At 39.7% G+C, this 23,749-nt stretch overlaps 1 protein-coding gene and 1 non-coding gene across 4 annotated transcripts; one reads left to right on the plus strand and one right to left on the minus strand.

Moving 5' to 3' along the window:
* Positions 1–233: 233 nt before the first annotated feature.
* Positions 234–23,166, minus strand: Cldn34b2 (claudin 34B2). Of its 3 annotated transcripts, NM_001081671.2 has the most exons (3): positions 23,117–23,166; positions 10,371–10,501; positions 234–1,172 (listed from the first exon to the last, which is right to left on the minus strand). In NM_001081671.2, the coding sequence occupies exon 3, from the start codon at positions 1,145–1,147 to the stop codon at positions 518–520; it is 630 nt and encodes a 209-aa protein (NP_001075140.1). In that variant the 5' UTR covers positions 1,148–1,172; positions 10,371–10,501; positions 23,117–23,166; the 3' UTR covers positions 234–517. The 3 variants fall into 3 exon arrangements, with proteins under 3 accessions (NP_001075140.1, NP_082787.1, XP_011246174.1); NM_028511.1 differs by lacking the exons at positions 10,371–10,501; positions 23,117–23,166 and adding an exon at positions 3,592–3,729; XM_011247872.2 differs by lacking the exons at positions 10,371–10,501; positions 23,117–23,166 and adding an exon at positions 2,397–2,490 and having other exon boundaries at positions 312–1,172.
* Gm25429 lies at positions 15,213–15,344 on the plus strand. Its single transcript, XR_003953212.1, has one exon. It is a non-coding gene; the product is annotated as a small nucleolar RNA SNORA17 (small nucleolar RNA).
* Positions 23,167–23,749: the final 583 nt, after the last annotated feature.

Genomic DNA, 23,749 nt, shown 5'->3' on the forward strand with positions numbered 1-23,749 from the left:
GACATCCAGTCTTGAAAAACAAAACAAAAACAAAATAAAACAAAACAAAAGCAACAAAAAAGGCTACAGTCTGTAGAACCACAAATGTTAGCTATATAGTAATGAGCCAGGGAGGAGTGTAGATTTTCCGTGGACAGACATGAATAGAAGGGGTAGGGGGTAACAGTCCAGGTTCTGATTTAGCCTTTGATGCTAGAGCAGTATGAGAGGTTTATATACTCTGACACTCATTTGAATATGGATTAGGTTTATTGATTGTATGCTATTTTTGACAGCAAGTAGAACACAAATCAATACTACCCATAAAATAATATTTTATTTAATAAAAGCCCACAATCCAAATAATGCATTAAGGAAACACAAAAGAAGCCAAAAAAAGATAAGAGAAAGTCAACTGGATTATTTTTTTCCCGCAGGCCACAATCGGCATCCTTTCAAGTTCTTTGAAAATTTGTGTAGACATGTAAAGAATACTCATTATCTTTGCTGGCATTTCAAGGCTATGTAACGTATCGATTTACATTTTGGAACGGGGCGTCTTGTCTATGTTTAAATTTGAAGAAAGGCAAATTGTGCCACTTAGTAGAAAGAAAACTGCAGCTATAATTGCCAAAGCCATGGCACTTCCCATCTTCCGAGTGTCTGGCTGGAAAGGCAAATTGAAAGATGGTGGGAAGGCAATCCCCCATTTGCTCATGATGGCTATGTAATTGAACAAAACAGCAAGGTAAAGAAAGCTGCTAGCAATGATGTTCAGTATGCCTGAAAGTCTGAAAGGATTGCAGGTGGCATTCCTCCGTACTCTTCCCATATGCACATTCGAAAGAGCAATAATGGTAGTGATTTTCCCAAAAAGCCCAAGAAAGCTAGAAACCAGCAGCAAGTGCTGGTTTCCTCGAATATACAAAGGAATGGAGCCATCGTAGTTGTATTGGTAACATACTCTGGTGTTGCTGGAGTTTCTGTCGGTGTGGAAAACGCAGGCTCTCCACATGCCCACTAAAGCCACTGTAGGCTTGAGGACCACAGGATCTTCATAGTGCCACACTTGCCACTGAGGGAGGCCTGTGGATATGCAGCAGAGTAGCCAGGCCACAGTGGTCAAAGCAAAACCTCCCATTTGGCCATGGCACTTTTTCAACGGCATGATGATGGCAGTGAATACTTGAGAACTGCAAAGACACACAGGACAAGTGAAGGATGGTTAATTGGGACAAGGACAATATACTCAGATTTACAGTACTAGGATAAAAGTGCTTTGTTTAAGAGAGTGGTTCTTGTTTTGGAGGACTGCTACTGTAGATGCGGTATAAGAAAGTCTAAGAAGGCTCCTGTGGCAATATTGCAAGGCAGGTAGACCTTCTAGAACTTTTCATTCTCACATTTGGTTTTGAACTTCTGAAAATCTTCTGCCTCTACTTCTCAAGGACTAATTGGAAGCATGAGCCCCTACAAGTGTGTTTGTGAGCATATATATGGAAATTATTATACATGAGTGTGTGCGTGTATGCATTCATGGGTGACTGTGATATATTTGTGTTTTTCTGTGTGTTTGTGTGTATGTGTATGTGTGTGCTTGCACATGTGTGTTAGATTCCCAGAAATAGTGCATGTCAATGTGTTCCACCACAAATCTACACCTCTATAATCAGAAGAGAGTCATAGGATGCATTTTCCAGGAAGTCTCTACATGTGTGTTCTTCCTTGTTCCCCAAGAATATTTAAGGATGTATTCATGGTAGACGAAAAGGAACTCACATTCCTGACATCAACTATCTACTAAATTCAATGAATTTATAATTAGAAAAAAGTTAGCTTCCCTTTTATTGATCAAGAAGCAGCATTTAGAGGCAATATCGGTTTAGCTTTTAATAATCTTTTGTTAATTCCATAGGCTGCATGTATAGCACAATTTCTAGGTGGTACTAATTCCATAGACTGCATGTATAGCACAATTTTTGGTGGTACTTGTTAAAGATTAGCTCAGCAGGAATCAATGTGTGAATCCTAAATGTCCTCAGGGAAAGACATCATCTAGATAAGCTTCCAACTTTTAAAGGAATTAAATTAAAGGGAAACTTAGTAAGCAAAGAAAGTCATCAACAAATGAAATCTTATGAAAATGTAATTCAAGGAGTGGGTCTGAATCCTGCCCCAGAAAACAGCATAGCATAGAACCATCAGCCACATACATGGTCCTGGATTTAAAGTGAAGATGGATGCAAGAAAGTGTTTATTGAATCTCCCACCATGGTTAGGGAAAACATCAAGGCATGTTGTATGGTTAGAGAGTCCCTGTATGAAGGTCCAGAGGGGGCAATTTGTGAAGCTATAAAGGAAAGCCTGGTACGATTGGGGGACTTCAAATCATGGGAGATGCAAAAGCCATAGCATACCTGCCACAAAATCTGCTTACAAGGTGTGAAACAAGCCTGAGAGAGAAGTGTGTTGCCTTCAGCAAAGCTGGATAACAAGGATCATGTATATTGTTTGTTCTGAAACATAGACACAATTTAGAATTTTCCTGCTAGCTTCTTGTCTAGATTGGTCCAGTATTTCCTCACAATGCCCTCTTTCTTCTAATTTGGAAAGATAATGTATATTCTCTGCCATTGTATATTAGAACAATGTGATCTGCTATTTGATTTTACATATGCTATCAGTTAAATAATTGGCTTGAGTCTCAGGAAAGACTTTATACTTTGAGACAGTGTTGAGATTATGAAGGTATTTGAGGAACTTTGGAAGCTGGATGGAATGCATTTGTGTAGTAATATTGCTGCAAAGTGGATGGGGGCCAGGGAGTTTACTGTAGTGGAATATATGAGAATTATCCACATAGGTTAGTATTGTGAATGCTCTGTCTCTAGATAGTGAGTTGTTTGAGAAAATTAAGAGGTGTGACTTTGTTGGAAGATGGTTGCTTTGTCAAAGGTAATGTGTCAATGTGTTGAGTTTGGGGTTTTTTAAAGCACATACCAGGCCAAGATTCATATTCTCCTTCTGTCTCTGTTTCTCCCTGTCTCTCCCTGTCTCTGTCTCTCTGTCTCTGTCTCCCTGTCTCTGTCTCTCTTTCTCTCTGTCCCCCTCTTCTCTCTCTTTTCCTCCCTCTTCACCTGCAAGTGCTGATCAAATATGAGTTCTCAGCTATGAATGCATTACTTCCTGTCATGATATCATGGACTAACCCTCTAAAACTGTAAGCAAGTCCCCAATTAAGTGCTTACACTCATAAGAATTGTCTTGACTATGATATCTCTACAGTAATACAAAAGTAAGCAAGACAGAACTTATCTCAAATACCATGGGATACTGACTAAGGAAGTCCCAGGAGAGTTCAACTCCACGAAGTCAAAAAACATAATGGTGGTTGCTAGGGCCCAGAGTAGGGAGAAACAAAAGGGGACATATGTTAAGTATAGATAAGCTAGAGAAAATTGAAAATGCTGATGGCTTCACAATACAAGAGCAGATGTTCTTTCTCTTGGGAACCTATACACTTAAAAGGGTCAGTGGTGAGTTTAAGTATGAATGAGTCTTTAACCTCATTTTTCAAAGTATACAGTAAGGATGGGTGGAAGATCTACTAACCAGAGACACAATTCACAAGTGAACTGATGGTAGATGATGTTGCTTGGCAGTCAGTTATGCGAGGCAGTAGAGGCAACAAGGAAATTGGTCCTCTCACTAGGACTTTGAGGCTCCTTGCTGGCTTAACCACCAGCTCTGAGCGTTTAGCCCGGACTAGTTCTAGTTCTGAGAATTCTATGGACTCATCAAATTCCAATCCTCACTGACATCACTGTCCTGTGTTCTTCTCTTTTCTTTTCTTTTCTTTTCTTTTCTTTCTTCCTTTCTTTTCTTCCTTTCTTCCTTTCTTCCTTTCTTCCTTTCTTCCTTTCTTCCTTCCTTCCTTCCTTCCTTCCTTCCTTCCTTTCTTCCTTTCTTCCTTTCTTCCTTCTTTCCTTCTTTCCTTCTTTCCTTCCTTCCTTCTTTCCTTCTTTCCTTCTTTCCTTCTTTCCTTCTTTCCTTCTTTCCTTCTTTCCTTCCTTCCTTCCTTCCTTCCTTTTGAGTATTTAATATTAGCTATTTTCTTTATTTACATTTCAAATGTTATCCCCTTTCCTGGTCCCCCCCCAAATCCCCCTATACACTCCCCCTCCCCCTTGCTCACCAACCCACCCATTCCCATTTCCTGGCCCTGGCATTCCCCTACACTGGAGCATAGAGCCTTCACAGGACTAACAGCCTCTCCTCCCATTGATGACCAACTAGGCCATCCTCTGCTACATATCCAAGTGGAGCCATAGGTCCCTTCATGTGTAATCTTATATTGGTGGTTTAGTCCCTGGGAGCTCTGGGAGTACTGGTTGGTTCATATTGTTGTTCCTCCTATGAGGCTGCAAACCCCTTCAGCTCCTTGGGTCCTGTCTCTAGCTCCTCCATTGGGGACCCTGTGTTTAGTCCAATGGTTGGCTGAGAGCATCCACCTCTTTATATGTTAGGCACTGGTAGAACCTCTCAGGAGACAGCTATATCAGGCTCCTGTCAGCAAGTACTTGTTAGCATCCACAATACTGTCTGAGTTTGGTGACTGTATATGGAATGAATCCCCAGGTGGGGCAATCTCTGGATGGACTTTCCTTCAGTCTCTGCTCCACACTTTGTCTCTGTAACTCCAAGGACTGACTTGGAGTGGAAGGCAGCAAAATATTGGAAACTTAAATGGAACTCCTAGAATGCTTGACTGTGAGACATCCCACACAACCCCCTGAAAAAAGTGAAAAGAGAGCAAAGGGAACTTTAGGATGTGCTGTGCCTAAGTGTCAGGCTCAACAGCAGGTTGAATTACTAGGCTGCTTTCCTGTGATTATGAGGAATGAAGAATGGAATGAAGATCCCTCATGGGAGCCCCTGTCATTTTAAATTACTTAAAAAAAAATAAAACAGGCTCCAGCTGCCTATGGAGCTACTTCCCCGTACACGCATATTCTTGTGGATCTCATGGTTGTTTTCAAGTGGCTAAAATCTGCTTAGCTGGAGGCAATTTTTTGCTATAGAAGGTTGAATAGGATGACTTGGTTCATAAAGAGTTGTCTAAAGTGACTGTAAAGAAGATGGGAAAGAAAGAGTTAACATATGAGATCCTTATGGGCACAGGCAGAGTGGCTCAGAGTGGAAGCTCCCCTAAAATTAACTAAGGGGGCTCTGCTGACACTCTCAGCCTCAGCCCTGAAAGCATGGGAATGCCTGTCTATGAGAAATGCAAATACCAAATGGCTTGTTAATGTGAAACAGAAACCAGAGGAACCTTTTGAGAAATTTATTGCTTAGCTTACAGAGGCAATGGAGTAGTTTTTAGCTCTGAGCCAAAAGATATCATTTTTCTTTTCTCTTTCTCTCTTTCTCTCTTTCTTTCTTTCATTCATTCTTTCATTCTTTCACTCTCTCTTTCTCTCTTTCCCTCTTTCCCTCTTTCCCTCTTTCCCTCTTTACCTCTTTCCCTCTTTCCCTCTTTCCCTCTTTCTTTCCTTTCTCTCTTCCTTTCTTCCTTTCTTCCTTTCTTTCCTTCTTCCTTTCTTTCCTTCTTTCTTTCTTTTACATACATAGTGCTCTGCTCTACTCCCCCCTCTACTTACAGGGCCCCTTCTCCTATGGCCCCTTCACCTCTGAGAAGAGGGAGGTCCATCCTTCATACCAACCCACCCTAGCATCTCAAATCACTGCTGAGGCCAATCAGAAAGTCAGAAAATATTTCTTATTTTTACTAAGACATGTGCTGAGGTTACTCCCTTATATGTGTGCTTATTGCAGTGACTTTACAAGGGCAAACCACTATTCACTTTCTAACTAATCAAGGAAAAGAGAAATCTGGTCAAGGAGGCATAGCTCATAAATGTTATTCATGTGGCAAGCCAGGACATATTAGCAAACAATGTCCCAATAGTACAGGAAGCACTGTAAATCTTATATTTCTGCTACCACTCACGGCATAAATCCAGGCAAGCCTCATATCTCATGCCATCCCTGTCAGACCATATACCATTGGAAGAAGGAATGTCAGTCTCTTTTTCATAAGAATTACACTTCCTTTTCTGGTACTCTAGTGCATTCTAATACTGTAAAGCCCCCGTTAAACTGGAAAACTGAGTGAGGGGTCCATCTTCAAACAATGGGGGTAATTCAACAGCCTCAGACCACCAATCCATTTGTTAATGGAGGACTATCCAACAACTTCAATGCGCAACTCTGGGTAGCACAGAACTGAACCTCTGTTCCATCTCTCTAACAATATTAACCTTTAACTCCCCTGCCATTTCTCTTTCCATGGGAGTCTATGGACTCCCTCCCAAAGGGACACTGGGATTTATACTGGGCCAGAGTTCCACCTTAGTGCAGGGAATAAATGTGGTTCCTGGGAAGTTTATTCTTATTTTACTGGAATAAATTAAAATTATTATACACCCTCCTATAAAAACAATTCAAATTCATTCATGGCAGAGAACTGCTCAGCTACTTTTACTCCAATATCAGGTTTTTGGCAGCCCAATAACCAAGGCTCTGTGGAGAACTATGGGGTTTGGATCTAGTGACATGTCTTTCTGGGTACAGGAAGTTAAACTCCTAAACTCCTAAAGTTCAAGGAAAATAAATTGAAGGCCTCACAGACAAGAGAGCTGATGTACTTGGTATAACAAGAAAAGATCAGTGGCCTTCAAATTGTCCCACCTCAGTTATGCCCTCTACTCTCATGGGATTGGGCCAAGAGTCTAATGTTGCTAAAAATTCAGAAATACTACATTGGTCTGATGATGAACAGCAGGGATTTTCTGCCCTTTATGTTGCTCATGCTCTCCCTTTTACTTCATGGGAAAAGGAGAAAGAGGCCTTGGTAAACAGTGTCAAGGCAGGATTGAGCACACTACTCTAAACTTCTTGAAAATATCAAGTGGATTTGTTCTTTCTTAAATATACATACAGATGTGCAGCCTGTATCCCTGCTGGACCTGCATTGTCCCACCACCTCTCCACCCACCTTCATTAAGTTCACTGATGCAGAACCACATTCTCTTCCCTTCCTGAACCCATCTTCCCTGCCCAATGAGTCTTCTGGGGCATGCCTAGCTGCCCTGCACAGCCTGCTATCCCAAGACGACCTTCATATTCCCAACAACTTTTAGCCCACTTGCATAAGACTGGTGGATGAGGAACCATTCAGCCCAAGGATAACCAGTAGCTCACCAGACCAGAATCATCGAGGGTAGGGCTGGCCCAATACCTACAACAGGAAAATTGAGGAAATAAGGCCATCCAGATGGCTAAAGGCCTGCAAAAGATCACAGTCAACAAACCCCAGGGAAACATGACAACTTCACAGCACAGCTGGCCTACTACAGCAAGCCCTGGATATTCTAACGCAACTAAAGAACAAGAAAATGCCTTAAATCCAATGTTATGAAGATGACAGAGGTCTTTAAAGAGAAAAATGCATAAAGCTCTTTCAGAAATACAGGAAGATGAGATTGAACCTTTAAAGAAGTAACAAATAAATGCCTTAAATGAATATAGAAAAATACAATTAAACAGGTAAAGGAAACAAATAAAACTTCAAGACCTGAAAATAGAAATAGAAGCAATATAGAAAACGCAAACTGAGGGAATCTTGGAGATGGAAAACCTGAGGAAAAGAACAGGAAGTACAGACACAAGCATCACCAACAGAATATAATGGGAGAGAGAATTTCAGGCATAGTTGATACAATAGAAGAAATTGACACATCTCATAGAAGAAACAGTGGGGAAAAGCCTTGAAAACATTAGTACAGGGGACAATTTCCTGAACAGAGCACCAATGTACCTGATACAGAATTAATATCGAGAAAATATAAAGATGTCAAAAATCAAAGATTCAAAAACAATGACCTATCTTTTTTTAATTTATAGACATGTATTTTTTAATTAAATTATCTTTTATTATTATAGTCAACACTATATATTTTTCTACCAATCATAAAAATTATGGGCATGTTATTAAATGAACATAAAAAGATAAAGTCTTTTTGTTTGCTTGCTTGCTTGTTTGTTTTGTTTTGTTTTGTTTTTAGTAAAACTTAAAATCTTGGCTCTTACTGTGGTACAAACACAAAATAAGAACAATTTTTAGACATTGGAGTTCATTGTAATACGGCTATACTTCAATGCTCCTCACATCACCAAAGGATTTTACCTCCATAGTAGCTAAGCTAAGAGTTGACAGTTCTGCTGTGTGAAGAAATGAATTGTAGGCACGATTATTTGGATACAGATTTCCTGCTGTGATCAAAGCTATTAGACTTGAGTGATTATCATCATTCTCATCCCACAGGAAACAGGTTGCATTCATTTAAGAAATGGTGTATTAAGATGGTCTACCCATGAAGTCATTTATCAACTGTTTCAATGAACAATGGTTTTGCATGGAGAGTGGCACAGACATTAGGTGAGGGTAAGATTCTGTTTCATTGGCTTTGATGATTTTGAAAAGCATTCATCTCAGAAAAAGAGTAGCCTATACGGTCATCTTCTTCAAAGTTGATACATAATTATAAATATCAAGCAAAACATTAGGTCTCATTCTCTGTTGTTCTCTTATAAACCACTTCTCAGTTTAATTGTCTATGTTTCTTTTGTCTGTATAAATAATTTTGAAATATGTAAGCTGTTGTTCTGAAAACCATAGTATAGTATAAAAACATCAAATAAACAATCCTTCTAATATAGAGGCTGAGATAGGAGAAGTATGATTTCAAGACTATTATGTAATACACAGCAAGACACTGTCATGTACAAACTATCAGAAAGTGTATATGGATTGTATAATATTGGACCTATTTCTCTAATTACCAAATTAGACAGACCACTGAGTAACATCCAACAAATTTCTAATTCCTCATATTTTTGAATTTCAATTAGGATATGTTGGTAATATTAATTTTCATATTAAGAGATATTAAGGAAAAGTAATTGTTACTTCCTGTTATTTTTGTTGTTAGAGGTGGAATTATGTTTCGGTGGCTATCTTCTTTCGAGTTTGTTGAAAGATTACTTTATTACTTTTTCTAGCGTGTAGTTTCCCTCTTTGTGTTGGTGTTTGCTATCTATTATCCTTGTAGGGCTGGATTTGTGGAAAGATATTGTGTAAATCTGGCTTTTACATGGAATACCTTGTTTTCTCTGTCTATGGTGATTGAGAGTTTTTCTGGGTATAGTAGCCTGGTTTGGCATTTGTGTTCTCTTAGGGTTTGTATGACATCAGCCCAGGATCTTCTAGGTTTCATAGTCTCTGGTGAGAAGTCTGATGTAATTCTGATAGGTCTGCCTTTATAGATCACCTGACCTGTCTCCCTTACTGCTTTTAATACTTTTTTCTTTGTTTTGTGCATTTGGTGTTTTGATTGTTATGTGACCATAACAATCTTTTCTGGTCCAGTCTATTTGGAGTTCTGTAGGCTTCTTGTATTTCATGGGCATATCTTACTTTAGGTTATGAATGTTTTCTTCTCTAGTTTTGTTGAAGATATTTACTAGTCCTTTAAGTTGGGACTCTTCACTCTCTTCTATACCTATTATCCTTAGGATTGGTCTTCTCATTGTGTCCTGGATTTCCTGGATGTTTTGGGTTAGGAGCTTTTTTGTGTGTGTGCTTTCTTTGACTGTTGTGTCAATGTTTTCTATGATATCTTCTGCACATAAGATTCTCTCTTCTATCTCTTGTAGTCTGTTGGTGGAGCTTGCATCTATGACTCCTGGTCTCTTTCCTAGGTTTTCTACTTCCAGGGTTGTCTCCCTTATGGTTTCTTTATTGTTTTTATTTCCATTTTTACATCCTGGATGGTTTTGTTCATTTCCTTTGCCTAATTGTGTTTTCCTGTAATTCTGTAAGGGATTTTTGTGTTTCCTCTTTACCTGTGTTCTCTTGTATTTCTTTAAAGGAGTTATTTATATCCTTCTTAAAGTCCTCTATCACCATCATGAAAAGTGATTTTAGATCTGAATCTTATTTTTCTGGTGTGATGGTTTATCCGGGACTTGCTCTGGTAGAACCAGGGTCTGATGATGCCAAGTAACCTTGGTTTCTGTTGCTTATGTTCTTATACTTGAATTCTGCCATCTGGTTATCTCTAGTGCTACCGGCCCTCCCTATATCTGACTGGGGCCTGTCCTTCCTGTGATCCTGGTTGTGTCAGAATGCCTCAGACTAACCTATCTTTTTAAAAATGAGCCTTGATCGTAAAGAGAGTTTACAAAGGAAAAAATAGATTTAAAAAAGTATTTTAAAATGTCCATCATTCCTAGCAATTAGGAAGTGCAAATCAAAGATTTCATCTTACCTTGGTGAGAATGAAAGATCAGTAAAACAACAGACAAAAGATGCTGAAGTAGTTGGGGGGGGTGGTTCTCATTCACTCTTGCATAGGACTACACACAGCTACAGTCACTATGGAAAGCATTATGCAGGATTCTGTAAAAGTTAAAAATAAATGTATTTTATGTCCCAGCTATACCACTCCTTGGCATATGCTCAAAGGATAGGACATCCCATTCCACAGACACATGCTCATCCATGTTCATTGGTGCTCTATTTACAATAGCTAGGAAGCAGAAACAACTTAAATGTCCTTCAACCAATGATTAGATAATGAATATGTGATACACACAAACACACACACACTATGAAATACTATTCAGCTGTAAAGAAAATGAAATAAACTTTTCAAGTAAGTGGGTGGAAATAGAAAAGAACATATTGAGTAAGCCAGAGTTAGAAAGCCAAACATTACTACTCTCTTTCATGAGCGACTCCTAGTTCCAAATGTTCAGGTGTGAGTGCATAGTCTGAATTAACTACTCAAACCAGGTTCCTTAGCTGAGGTAGTCAGTGTGGGAGCGATAGAGAGAACAATAGTACATGTAATCATTGTATCTGGGAAATAGGAAAGGGGCACTCCTAATCAGGGAAGACTGATGGACAGAAAAGCAGAAAGAAGGAGGAGGGTAAAAAGTAAAAGTTTCTAAACATCAGAAGTAATCAAATATCTGTCTAAAAACTTAAATAACCTATAAAATGCATAACTCACTATATAAATATTATTATCCAGTTTAAATGAAAATTTCACCTTTAGTAAATTATTTTTCACTCCTACAACCAAAGACTATCTAACAAAACCACATAATGAAACATGACTTTTGGTTCATGTTCTTTTGACTTTTGGTTCAGGCTGTTCAGGAGAATATCAAAACAGACTATTTCAATTGCCCTTGGTTGTCTCCAAGACATCATGCACTTCAGACTCAGGGACTAGAGACCCCCTAAGCAGGAACTGACCTGAATGCCTTCTCCCTGAGAACTAGCTTTCATGATACTAGAAGGAACCATGCATCTTCCAAAGGAGGGAAGCAACAAATAGTCCTACCTAGTTATGATGCTTATGAACCACAATGATCATCATGACAGGATAACCCTAAGGTTGCAGTAGTAACATGCATACCTTGCTAGTAACCAGCAGCTCTTTAATTGAACTTATGAGAGGCAAACCATTCTGGTAAAGGAAACCTAACTCAAGTCCATCAAAGTCATGGATCTTGGAGGAGAGCCTATGAATACCATTTCATTAAGACTGCATAAACTCTAACTACATTCTATATACTTTTTATTATGCCCATTAGTTGTGGTGTGACTCACCATTGGTACCTACCTTTAATCCAAAATAATGGAGATAAATGTGGAAGAAATCACCCATATTTGAAAATGATCTCTAACGGAGTGACAGAGTGATGAATCAGAGAAAGACTGAGAGAATGAGATAAGCACAACTCTTATGAGAGGGGAGATGAAAGAGAGTCAGCATAAGAGAGAGCAGCACAGAGGGAGAAAGAGGCAGTTATACTGGGAGAATTTTACACAGACAGGTTGAAAAGAGAACAAACTAGACACAGGTGAAGACAGAATGAGCCAGAGAATGAGAAGGAGCCAGAAGATCAAAACAGATTGCCAGAGTTAGTTTGAGGCCAAGTAGAGCAAAAAGTCAGAGGCTGAGAGAGAAGTCAGATTTAATTGGTCAGCTTGGAGAGGAATTTGAACCAGAACAGATGATTTGAACCAGCCAACGTAGTTCAAAAAGAATTAAAAAGGGTGAGCTTATTCAGCAATAAGTCTCAGAGGCTGAAAACATTCTCAGCCTACAGAAAATGGTACAGAGGCTAGAAGCTTGTAGGATTAGGCCTAGGTTAGCATACAGAGGCAATAAACCTCAGAGACAACAATTAAGTCAGGTGAATAAGAGATACATGAACACTTCCCTTAATGCAATACTGATGATTTGTGGGTAACTTGGAGTTAATCACTAATGCATATAAGCCATGCAATTTTGTGCCCCAAGCAAGAAACCTTTATTGCTTTAGTGAGACATTTTGGAGAAGTCAGTGAGAGGAATATACATTCCTGAAAGCATATAACCATATCTTGAAGATTCCTGTTTGATGATGTATCACTTATCAGGGATATACGTTTTGAAAGTCTTAGTCACCAAAAGTGACAGAGGCCTAGGATTTTCCAAAAAGCTCCCAGCTTATCTGCCTGTAGTGTTGGAGAGGTCCAAGAAAAAGGGATATTTGTACGTCTCAAGTAAGATGAACTGGTAAAGTGATATCAGGAAGAGGTGTCCTAAGCCCTGAAATCTCACTACATTCTTTTATTTCCTTTTCTCTCTCTCTCTCTTTTTAATCAAGTCCAGATTGATTCTGTTTCAACTTCTGTCACAAGAAAAGTCCATGGCTGTCTGTTAATTACATCATGCCTCTACTTGATGAGGCCTGCTCCGTTAACATAACTGTAGCTATTCTGTATTCAGACTCCACTTTACTCACAAGGTAAAATTAAGTTCAAAGTTATTACTCTAACTGACATTGAAGAATGCTACTAATAAGCCAAAACGTTATGGTTGAATCACTTGTACCCTGTTATCTTGATGTTCTGAAATTTCCCTGTTCACTACCTGTCCAGCACCCTTCTTACCTCATGCAGGATCAATCAGCTTGAAGGTTAGCCAAAAATGTTGTACCACTTCATTGTTTGCCTTTGAACTTTGGAGCCTGGTGTTTCATATAAAAAGGCTACTCTGAGACCAAACTAATACTACAATTAGGCTCCTAAGTCCTTTTTTGAAGTTCTGAACATACAGTATTATGCTGTGCATTCAATAATGACTCTTGCTTAACTGAGATTGTGTACATATGGTTTGAGTAGTGATTTCCTGGACCCCAACACTACTCTCTCACTTTAGCCTTCTAACTGCTTACAGTAGGGGAATTCCCTGTCTCCTGTAGCTCATGTCCATTGACTTAGTTATTGTTTATTGATTAGAAGAGACACCATGACCAACTCAATTTTAAAAGCAGCATTTAATTAGGAGTTTGGTCACAGTTTCAAAGGATGAGTCCATGACCATCATGGCAAGGAGCATGACAATGGGCAGACAAGCATGTCACTGGAGCAGTAGATTAGTGCTTACATCTTACCTACAAGTTGGAGGCAGAGAGAATGAAAATTAGCCTAGTATGTGCTTTTACAATTCAAATTCAGCTGGGCATGGTGGCGCATGACATTAATCCCAGCACTTGAGTCAAGGGCAGGAGGATTTCTGAGTTCAAGGCCAGCCTGGTCTACAAAGTGAGTTCCAGGACAGCCAGGTCTATACAGAGAAACCCTGTCTTGAAAAACCAAAAAAAAAAAAAAAAAAAACCAAAAAAAAAATCCAACTCCCATTGACACACTGTAGGCTTAGGATTTTCAAAACCTACTTTCATAAGGGTTCTTAAATGCTTTAACCTCCCTACTAGCCCACCATGCATCAGAGGTAGTAGAAAATAAAGGCTGTTAGGACACTGTTTAGAAATAGTTCTTTAGGGAAATTCCAGTCTTTGTTGTCAAGATATCAGCATTTCTATCTACTAGCAAACCATCAAACAGGCTTCAGCAGCTTCAGCCCAGTCCACTTGTCAGACACCACACATGAATCACCAGCAGCAGCAGCTTGATTCAGAATAAACTTCAAGGCTCAACTAGATAGGTGCTAGTTTGTGAAAGCAGCAAGAAGCTGCTTCTTACACGCGTTCTCGCGACCGGCCAGGAAAGACGCAACAAACCGGAATCTTCTGCGGCAAAAGCTTTATTGCTTACATCTTCAGGAGCAAGAGAGCAAGAGCCAGATCAAGAGCAAGAGAGAGCAAGAAAGCAAGAAAAAGAACAAGAACAAGAAAGCAAGAGAGCAAAAGAGCAAGAGTGCAAGAGAGCAAGAGCACAAGAGTACAAGAGTGCAAGAGTGCAAGAGCGCAAGAGTGCAAGAGAGAGAATGGTGAAACCCCGTCCCTTTTAAGGAGAATTATCCTCCGCCTAGGACGTGTCACTCCCTGATTGGCTGCAGCCCATCGGCCGAGTTGTCATTACGGGAAAGGCAGAACACATGGCGGGAAAACTGCCCCTGCACGTGTGCAGATTATGTTTACCACTTAGAACACAGCTGTCAGCGCCATCTTATAATGGCAAATGTGAGGGCGGCTTCCCACAGCTGCTGGAATATCATATACCATAAGAAATTCTTTAGAGCATTACTCTCTATGATGCCATGACAAGTGAAGAATGGCAATACGGTACAAAGCCAACCAGTACCAGACCATCCTCAGTGAAGACTGGCAAAGTGGTGCAAGGCAAACCAATGTACAAGCCTTGTCCCACCATCTGTGGTCATATTCATATTCTTTCTAAATACTGTACATTCTTTCTGTTGTCTGCTTCAGGAAAATATCCTCTCATCTGTGTCTGCTTCAGCAAAACATTCCTTGAAATGTCTGCCTTAGTAAAACTTCCTCTTACCTTTTTCTGCTTTGGCAAAACATTCTTTCACCTGTGTCTGGCCCAGCAAAACATCTTTACAACCTAACTGAGTCTCCAAAGAATCCAAAATTTTCTACATCTACACACTTTCTGCAATAATCTTATAATCTTCAAAAGTGTTCTACCAATTAAGGATCTAGCATTCAAATATATGATCCTATTGGGGCCATTCTCTTTCAAACCACTATCCTTAGACACAGCAGCTAACATTTACTTAATGTAATTGGAGCCAAAATGTCAAACTTGTAAACTATTGGCTGGGTTTTTTTTTAATATTTTTTCTGACATTAGGGTCCTTGAAGGCATGGCTGTTGTGTCCCATGTGTTTAAATAGGTGACAGAGAGAAGAGATACTATGTCTATGCTCAGTGTTCTGACCTATGAATATCTGAATAGTTAGTAGCCCAACTAACATTCCCTGAAAAAGGCAAGCCTGAGATGACTACAAGACTGACACCACAAGGTCCAGGCAGGGAGCTAACCTGAGATGAATTTGAATCCTGCACCATGCAGGCCTGAAGGTGGGAACATACCTAAGATGACCCCTGCCCAGCTACATAATGCATGAGCAGGGCAGCTGCTGAACTAAGCTTAGCACTCCTGAGACCACTCCTGAGATGACCCCAGATACACAGAATTCAGGTCACCATGAAGAGAAACAAGGAAGTGGTGGAGAAATGGAAAGAGAAAAAGAAAGAGAAACAGAAGGTGTGGGCACAATGAAGAGTGGCAGAACTGGAGACTCAGGGGTAGTGAGGAATAATAGCCTAATATGAGTAGGTGGTTATGTTACATGAGGCCATGGTACTGTATGTACTGTCATGTGGCCCTGCAACAGCAGGGATCTGTTACCACCAAAGACTATAGAGACATCCCTGGTCTGGGCTGTGTAGAACTGGCCTCATTAATCACCTGACATCAAGGGATAACTGACACTGGGAACATGAGAGCAGGAAAATTGCCCCTGACCCTGATCCTGACCCTGACCCTAACCAGCTGCAACTCCGGAGAGCAGCAGTGCACATTGCCAGAGTTGTGGGTGAGCCAGCCCTGAGGATATAAGTGTAGGAGAACTGGCTCTACCCCTCAGCATCTGTGCAGTGGCATGGAAGAAGGATAGATACCTTTGTCTTCACCTCATGCCTCACCAACTGCAGCAGGCAGCCCTGGTTCTGGAGTCAAGAGAGCAGGAGAGCTGGTCCCGCCTCTCAGGAGAGTTGCCCTACACCTCACCTGGACAGCACAGTAGAGATGACACTGGTGGCAGAAAAGCAGGTGAGCCAGCCTGAAGATATGAGGGTAGGCGCTATTTTATTTTACTATTTTATTTGGGTTCTTTTGTCACTACCTCCCTTCTAACCATTATTCCAAACTAATCCCTTCCAAACCCGCCTAAAACTAGGTAGGAGAGAAAGAATGTTAAAGGGGGAAGGGGGTGTAGACTTCTACATGCTACTTCCTGCTAAATAGAGACACAGTTTCTTTGGGGCAAGTCCAATCTTTATTGTCAGGTTATCTCCAATGTCTTTTAATCAAACTGCAACAACAGCAACCAGGAGCATCAACGGGGAAGCAGCAGCTTCCTTCTTCTTCTTCAGAGTCCCTCCACCCACTCTAGCATTTATATACTCACCAGAGTCCTCAAAATTAAACCATTCACAGCTAGCAAAATTATGCTCCTGCCAGAGCAGAGCATTCACAAGGTGAATAGTCTGCTGCCATGGATAATCTGAAGCAGCCCCATAGCCCACACCTAAGATTACAAAAAAAAAAAAAACCACGTTTATGTAACATAGCTGGGTTTGGGATATGGAGGGATATGAGAGGCAACTGGAAAAAAATGCAGGTAGAGATTTGGGAAGCAAATAGCACAAGCAAAGGGAGAATGCCAAAACTCTCACTACATTTCTCCCCTTCTAATCTAAAAACAAACAAACAAACAAACAAAACAAAAAACAAAAACAAACAAAAAACAACAAAAATACACAAAAAAACAAAACCTTTTTCTCTAACATTAATGAGACTTTTTGTTTTCTTAAAACGAGATTGTCAATGAACCAAACACTTTTTAGATCAGTAGTTTCTCCTATAACTTGATAACTCTCAGGTGCTCTTGTCTAAAACTTGCTGTTGAGCCTGGTTCTAAGGTGAACCCTTGCATTCTCCCTTTCCCATATCCATTTAAAGTTTTCCAATTGCTCATATATTCTCCCAACATTTAGTGAGACAGAGTACAGGAGGAGGAAGAGGAAGAAGAAAATATAGAAAATTCCCTCTGGAAGCAAAGTGGGAAAGAACCCAGTGGCAGTATCTGCAATAAACTTTCTGTGGATGTCCTGAAGCAGTATATTCATTCCTTCATATCCTACCATCTCCCCTACAGCACTAGATACTATGTTTCTCATTTTGCTTTGCCCTGTGTCTAGGCACTACTTGATAGCATTTTTTTTTGTCCATTTTATTTGGTATCCAGAGTCTTGGAATTAAACTACCTGCAGCTGACAGAATCATATGCCTGCCAGACCATGAACAAGTCTGCTGCTGTGGATAATCTAAAGCAGCCCTTTATCCCATACCTGGGATTAAATAAAAAACATGTTTACATAACATAACTGGATTTTTTTAAAGAAACCGAATCTCTCACATGTGAGTATGGGAGACCTGGCCCTACGGTTTTTCTGCCATGTGGTTACATGTTCAAGGGAGAATGCCAGCCTCCTCTTGCCCCTGCCCACCTACAACATGCAGGAAAGCTGGCACAGACAGAGAGAGAGAGAGAGAGAGAGAGAGAGAGAGAGAGAGAGAGAGAGAGAGAGAGAGACCCGGTCAGAGTTGAACAAAGATGACAACAATGAGCATCTCAAACTGAATGGAAAGAAGTCCAAAAGGCCTGAACCCCACACAAAGAAGTATAGACAAGTGAAGACAGCCAGAAATTTAAGAAGCAGCCTTTCTCAGGGAAGAGCACACAATATATACATGTAAAAATATATATAGGTAGCATTATATGAACTGAAAGGATTGTATCTAGGAATATGCTTGTGTGTGTGTGTGTGTGTGTGTGTGTGTGTGTGTGTGTGTATGTAAGGGGTATATGGGAGAGTTTGAAAGGATGAAAAGGTATGAAGAAATGTAATGAAAATATAATCTTAAAATTAGAAACTGTTGTCCCTGGTGTCCTGACCATCCATGGAATATCTGATTCAGAATGTTCTATAAGGACCAGTTTTACTAAATATTTAATCCTTTGGAACCAGATGAAGCTAGTCATACAGCCTTACCAAAAGTAAAAGGAAGGTCCAGAAAACTCTCTCCTAAGTCCAGTACACCTCCTCTGCTTAATTCTCTGCTAAGTGGCAATGCAATAGATGATCCACGCCCATGAAGGGTCCCAATATAACATATATAGAGATATAAAAACAAAAATATTACAGAGAATGGGGTTCAGAGCCATTTAAAAAATACTATCCTTTTGTCTAAGCTCTAAACTTTGACTCTGTAACTCCTTTCATGAGTATTTTGCTCCCTATTCTAAGGAGGAATGAAATATCCACCCATTGGTCTTCCTTCTTCTTGATTTTCTTGTGTTTTGCAAATTGTATCTTGGGTGTTCTATGTTTCTGGGCTAATATCCACTTATCAGTGAGTGCATATCTAATGACTTCTTTTGTGATTGGGTTACCTCACTAAGGATGATATCCTCCAGATACATCCATTTGTCCAAGAATTTCATAAATCCATTGTTTTTAATAGCTGAGTAGTACTCCATTGTGTAATTGTACCACATTTTCTGTATCCATTCCTCTGTTGAGGGACATCTGGGTTCTTTCCAGCTTCTGGCTATTATAAATAAGGCTGCTTTGAATATAGTGGAGCATGTGTTCTTATTACCACTTGGAACATCTTCTGGGTACATGCCCAGGAGAGGTATTGCTGGATCTTCCAGTAAATGGATCCCGGGGATCCATCCCATAATCAGCCACCAAACCCAGACACTATTGCATATGCCAGCAAGATTTTGCTGAAGGGACCCTGGTAAAGCTGTCTTGTATGAGGCTATGCCAGTGCCTGGCAAATACAGAAGTGGATGCTCACAGTTATCTATAAGATGGAAAACAGGGGTGGGGTATGGGGGACTTTTGGGATAGCATTGGAAATGTAAATGAGGAAAATACCTAATTAAAAAAATCATATGAAGAATAAAAAAAATAAAGCACTGCACTTTACACACACAAAAAAAGATGGTAAACAGGGCCCCCAATGGACAAACTAGAGAAAGCACCCAAGAATCTGAAGGGGTCTGCAACCCTATAGGTGGAACTAACCAGTACCCCCAGAGCTCATGTCTCTACCTGCATATGTAGCAGAAGATGGCGTAGTCAGCCACTACTGGGAAGAGAGGCCCCTTGGTATTGCAATCTTTATATGCCCCAGTACAGGGGAATACCAGGGCCAATGGGTGGGTAGGGGAGCAGGGCGGAGGGAGGATATAGGGAACTTTCAGGATAGCATTTGAATTGTATATAAAAAAATATCTAATAAAAAAGACAAAACAAAACAAAACAAAAAATACTATTACAAAATGTGTGTGAAATGTGACCTTTAGATTAGCAATGCCTTATGAAAACAATTCTTACCACTGCTCAATATTGTCTATGCTTTATAATCAAAAGCAAAACCCCTCATAAATGTAACATATAATCAATTGATTGGACAAGAAAATATTAAAACAGTGGTCCAACAGCTTGTTAGTGCTCTACAGGTTAATAGCCAAATCGACCAAGGTATGTAAGTGTATGTAATAAAGTCCCTGATCTTAATACTTAAGGCAGTTTTCCACTGTCAGACAAAATTCTACAGAGCTCTTTATGTACAGTGTTGTACAAGCTATATAAAGACAAATAGATAATAATGATGTGGAGGCCACTTCATCTCTTTCGTTAACCTATGAAAATGCACATTCTAATTGCAAAAACCCCTTCATTCTGTAGTAGCTACTCTTTTCACACTACTGTTGACAGAACAAAAGCATGCCAGAATGTTGGCACAGAGGATCATAAAGCGCAGAATCTAAGTGCTTCAAATGTGTAAAAAGAGGACACTACCAAAAATAATGGAAACAAAAACTTGCTAATAAACCTCAGTATAATAGGACTTCCTCTCCCCCTCCCCCTCCCCCTCCCCGCCTCCAAAAAATAGGTCAAAATGTAAAAAGGGCCAATCATTGTGATCTAGAACTGATGACAAAGGCAATCCAATTTGGGGGCATGGGAAAGTTAACGCCAGGGGGCAGCAAGATGACACAAACAGGTCCTCTCACACTGTCAGCTTAGACTTCCAATGCTCAGGCCCAATAACAGCTATAATAGACTCAACCAAGCTGCCAAATCCACAGCAGTGCTCCTAAACCAAAGACAATGAGAGATTTGATTACTACCACTAAAATTAATTCGAGATTAGACTTACCTATAACCAAAGACATAAAATTAGATTTAATAAGAGGGGTAAAGAGAATCCCCACAATTCTATGTGGACCCCTTCCAACAGACTGCCCTGGGCTTGGTATTAGGCATATCAAATTGGATTATAAAAGAAATTTTGTTTGCCCAGATATATTTGATTCAGATTATACTGATCAAATTTATATTATGATTTTCCCAGCTACTCCAAGAAATTCCAGTTCTAATTTAATTTGTACAATTGCTTATTATTCCTTATCTGATCATATAAATCCTTGATTAAAGTTACCAAGATCAAGAACTTGGTTTCTCAAACTCATACTTGACTCAGTGTAGCATATAATATAAACCTTATATTATAGTTTTCATAATCTGGCTCCCCATAGAAGGCATTATAGATATAAGATCTGGTGTGTCAATTGCAGCTAACCAATCCCAGCCTTCTAACTGGCACACTCAAGACTCCAGTTTTAGACATTCTAGGGGATAGTGGCAAAAATAGTCCCTTACAAAGTTCAGAAACATGTGTTCCAAAACAAGACTGCTATTTTTCAACACCATATTAGACCCTTGTCTTTCTCCACTTGGGGTAGAGAGCAGCAGTCTCAATGGGGTTGTGATATCTCTATACCTGAATATCCTTTGTCCTAAGGCCCACTGAAATACATGTCTTCAAACTTCTTGGGGTAAATCAGTCACTGATTAAGCTGGCCAAACTTAAACATGTACATCAGGTAATGCAAGAACTTCAGAGAGACCATCAGCACCTGAAATTCACCTATCTTTTTTATATTCCAAAAATTCCTAGTACATGGAGGATTTTTCAGATGAGGCCAATAGATCAAACAAGGAGTCATTAACATGACATGTTGAGGCTGGAATGTGCTGTTCTCTTATTATTCCTGGAGCAAACACTACAAAGTAGAAGAAACTTCTGGCTGTCCCATTTGCCTTCAAAACATTTCCAGATCAGTCCTTCCAGTTCATTGACTCTTATTATGTGGCTCAAGGCATCCTGATATATACATACAGTGCATTAGAGCTTGCATGTGGACTTATGAGAGAAAAGGCTTGAGTGGGAAGTAATGGAATCTCACACAAAGTGTAAGAGGGTGGTGAAAGGAGATTTGTCTCCCAAAATGAGCAAAAACTGTCTGCCATCTCTCCAAAGTTTATAAAAGAAAATTGAAAATATTTTGAGATATAATAGGATGTGTTTCAAGTCGTCTTGGCTCACACCTCAGACTCATTGTGTTATCAGCATTTACCTCCATTCAAAGCTTCCTTTGTAGATCTCACAGAATTGCCTGCCCTCTCACAGAAAGAAATCATCATTCTGACCACTTAAACATGTCCTTTTTTTTTTTAATGAAAGGCTGCTGCTTCCCATTCCTTCTTTCATGAATGTGCTAAAGCTTTACAAAATCAAGTCCAGCTACCACAGGTACGAGCTCAGAGAATTACTTTATCCTCTACCTTGAGATGCTTTCCACCATTTCAAGAAGTGTCAAGGCCTGTGGTCTTCATCCAAATGATCTTTGGCAACCTGATGTTACTCATGTGAATTTCTTTGTACATTCTAAATACAACTGTGTTTGTGTTGATAACTTTCCAGGGATTATTTATGCTACTGGTCAAACATGTGAGCCCATTTGAGTGGCTTGCAGATATTTACTGACTGCTTTCTCTGTAGTGGGAGTCCTAAAACAGATCAACACAGATGATAGTTCTTTGTATATATTTAAACCTTTTATTTCTTTTTGTCAACTAGGAAATTCACTTCTCTCGAGATATTCCCTATAACCCAAGACAAGTCATAATTGAACAAACTCACTTATTACTGAAAAAAATCAAATACTTAAAACAAAAGGGGGTGAATAAGGGCTTAATTTCTCAGGACTAACTTAACAAAGCAACTTATATTTAAAATTCTAGAAGTCATTTCTCTCAGTCTTTTATCTTCAGGAAAAAAAAAAACACACAAAGAACCCAAAAATTTTGTCCAAGCTCATGATTTTAGAAATACTTCCTCAAGGGAAAAAAAAAAAACAAGGTCTGAGTCATTTTCCATTTATAACTTGGAACCTAGGCTACTCATTTGTACACTCTTCTACTGCAAGCTTTCTCTGGATTCCACCAGGATTGGTAGGACATGAACTGGCAACAGAAGACCAGACTGCGAGCTGGTAATAAAAGAACATGTTCCTGAATTTCAACCATGTATAAACTATATGTCACTTCCAATTCTTACTCATTTATCAAACTTCTCATTGCACTGTGATTTTTATCTCCTCCTTTTAATTCTTAGACAAGTCCAAGCCAGGACCTCTGTTAATCAGTCTAGTCCATGGCATTTGGAATCTGCTACAGATCAACGCAATTGTACTCTGAAACACATATGCATAAAAAGGTTCATTGGAATGATTACTGCAGCTATCATACTTTCATAGTTACCATTGCTACAGCAGCAAAGGTTTGATTCCAGTCTATTCAAATTGCAACAACTTTAAATTTCTACCTTCAAAATAAACAGCTTTATGTGGTGTGTCTTAGTCAGGGTTTCTATTCCTGCACAAACATCATGACCAAGAAGCAGTTGGGAAGGAAAGGGTTTATACAGCTTACACTTCCACATTGCTGTTCATCACCAAGGAAGTCAGGACTGGAACTCAAGCAGGTCAGGAAGCAAGAGCAGATGCATAAACCATGGAGGTATGTTACTTACTGGCTTGCTTCCCCTCCTTGCTCAGCTTGCTTTCTTATAGAACACAGGACTACCAGCCCAGGGATGGCACCACCCACAATGGGCCCTTCCCGCTTGGTCACTAATTGAGAAAATGCCTTGTAGCTGGATCTCGTGGAGGCACTTCCCCAGCTGAAGCTCCTTTCTCTGTGATAACTCCCGCCTGAGTCAAGTTGACACACAAAACCAGCCAGTACATGGTGTTTGATAACTAACTTACTCAATACTTCTAACTGATTTCAGTATTAAAGGTTTTTTTTTTTTTTTACATTTAACCTAAATTTATTCATGCTTGCCTAGAGATGGGGAATAGATCATTCAATAAAATCATACAGTAAAAATGGGGGTGGGAAAGGACATGCTATTTTTCTGTCTCTTCCTTAAAATCATAATGTTCCTTTGCAATTTTTTTCAAAAGACCTCCATGACATGTTGCTGGTTCAGGGTGCCCCTACAGTATACCAACCCTTGAGCAGCTCTTCATGGTGACCACTTCCATGGACATGCTTCTTCTTTAATTAAAATAGAAAGGTGGAACTGTGATGATGCACGGTTCTGGAAAATCTCTCTTACATTCTAAAAGAAAAGAACATTTTCTGAATCTCACAGCCAAAG

This window comes from Mus musculus, chromosome X (assembly GCF_000001635.26).
Source record: "Mus musculus strain C57BL/6J chromosome X, GRCm38.p6 C57BL/6J".
NCBI classification, from domain to species: domain Eukaryota; kingdom Metazoa; phylum Chordata; class Mammalia; order Rodentia; family Muridae; genus Mus; species Mus musculus.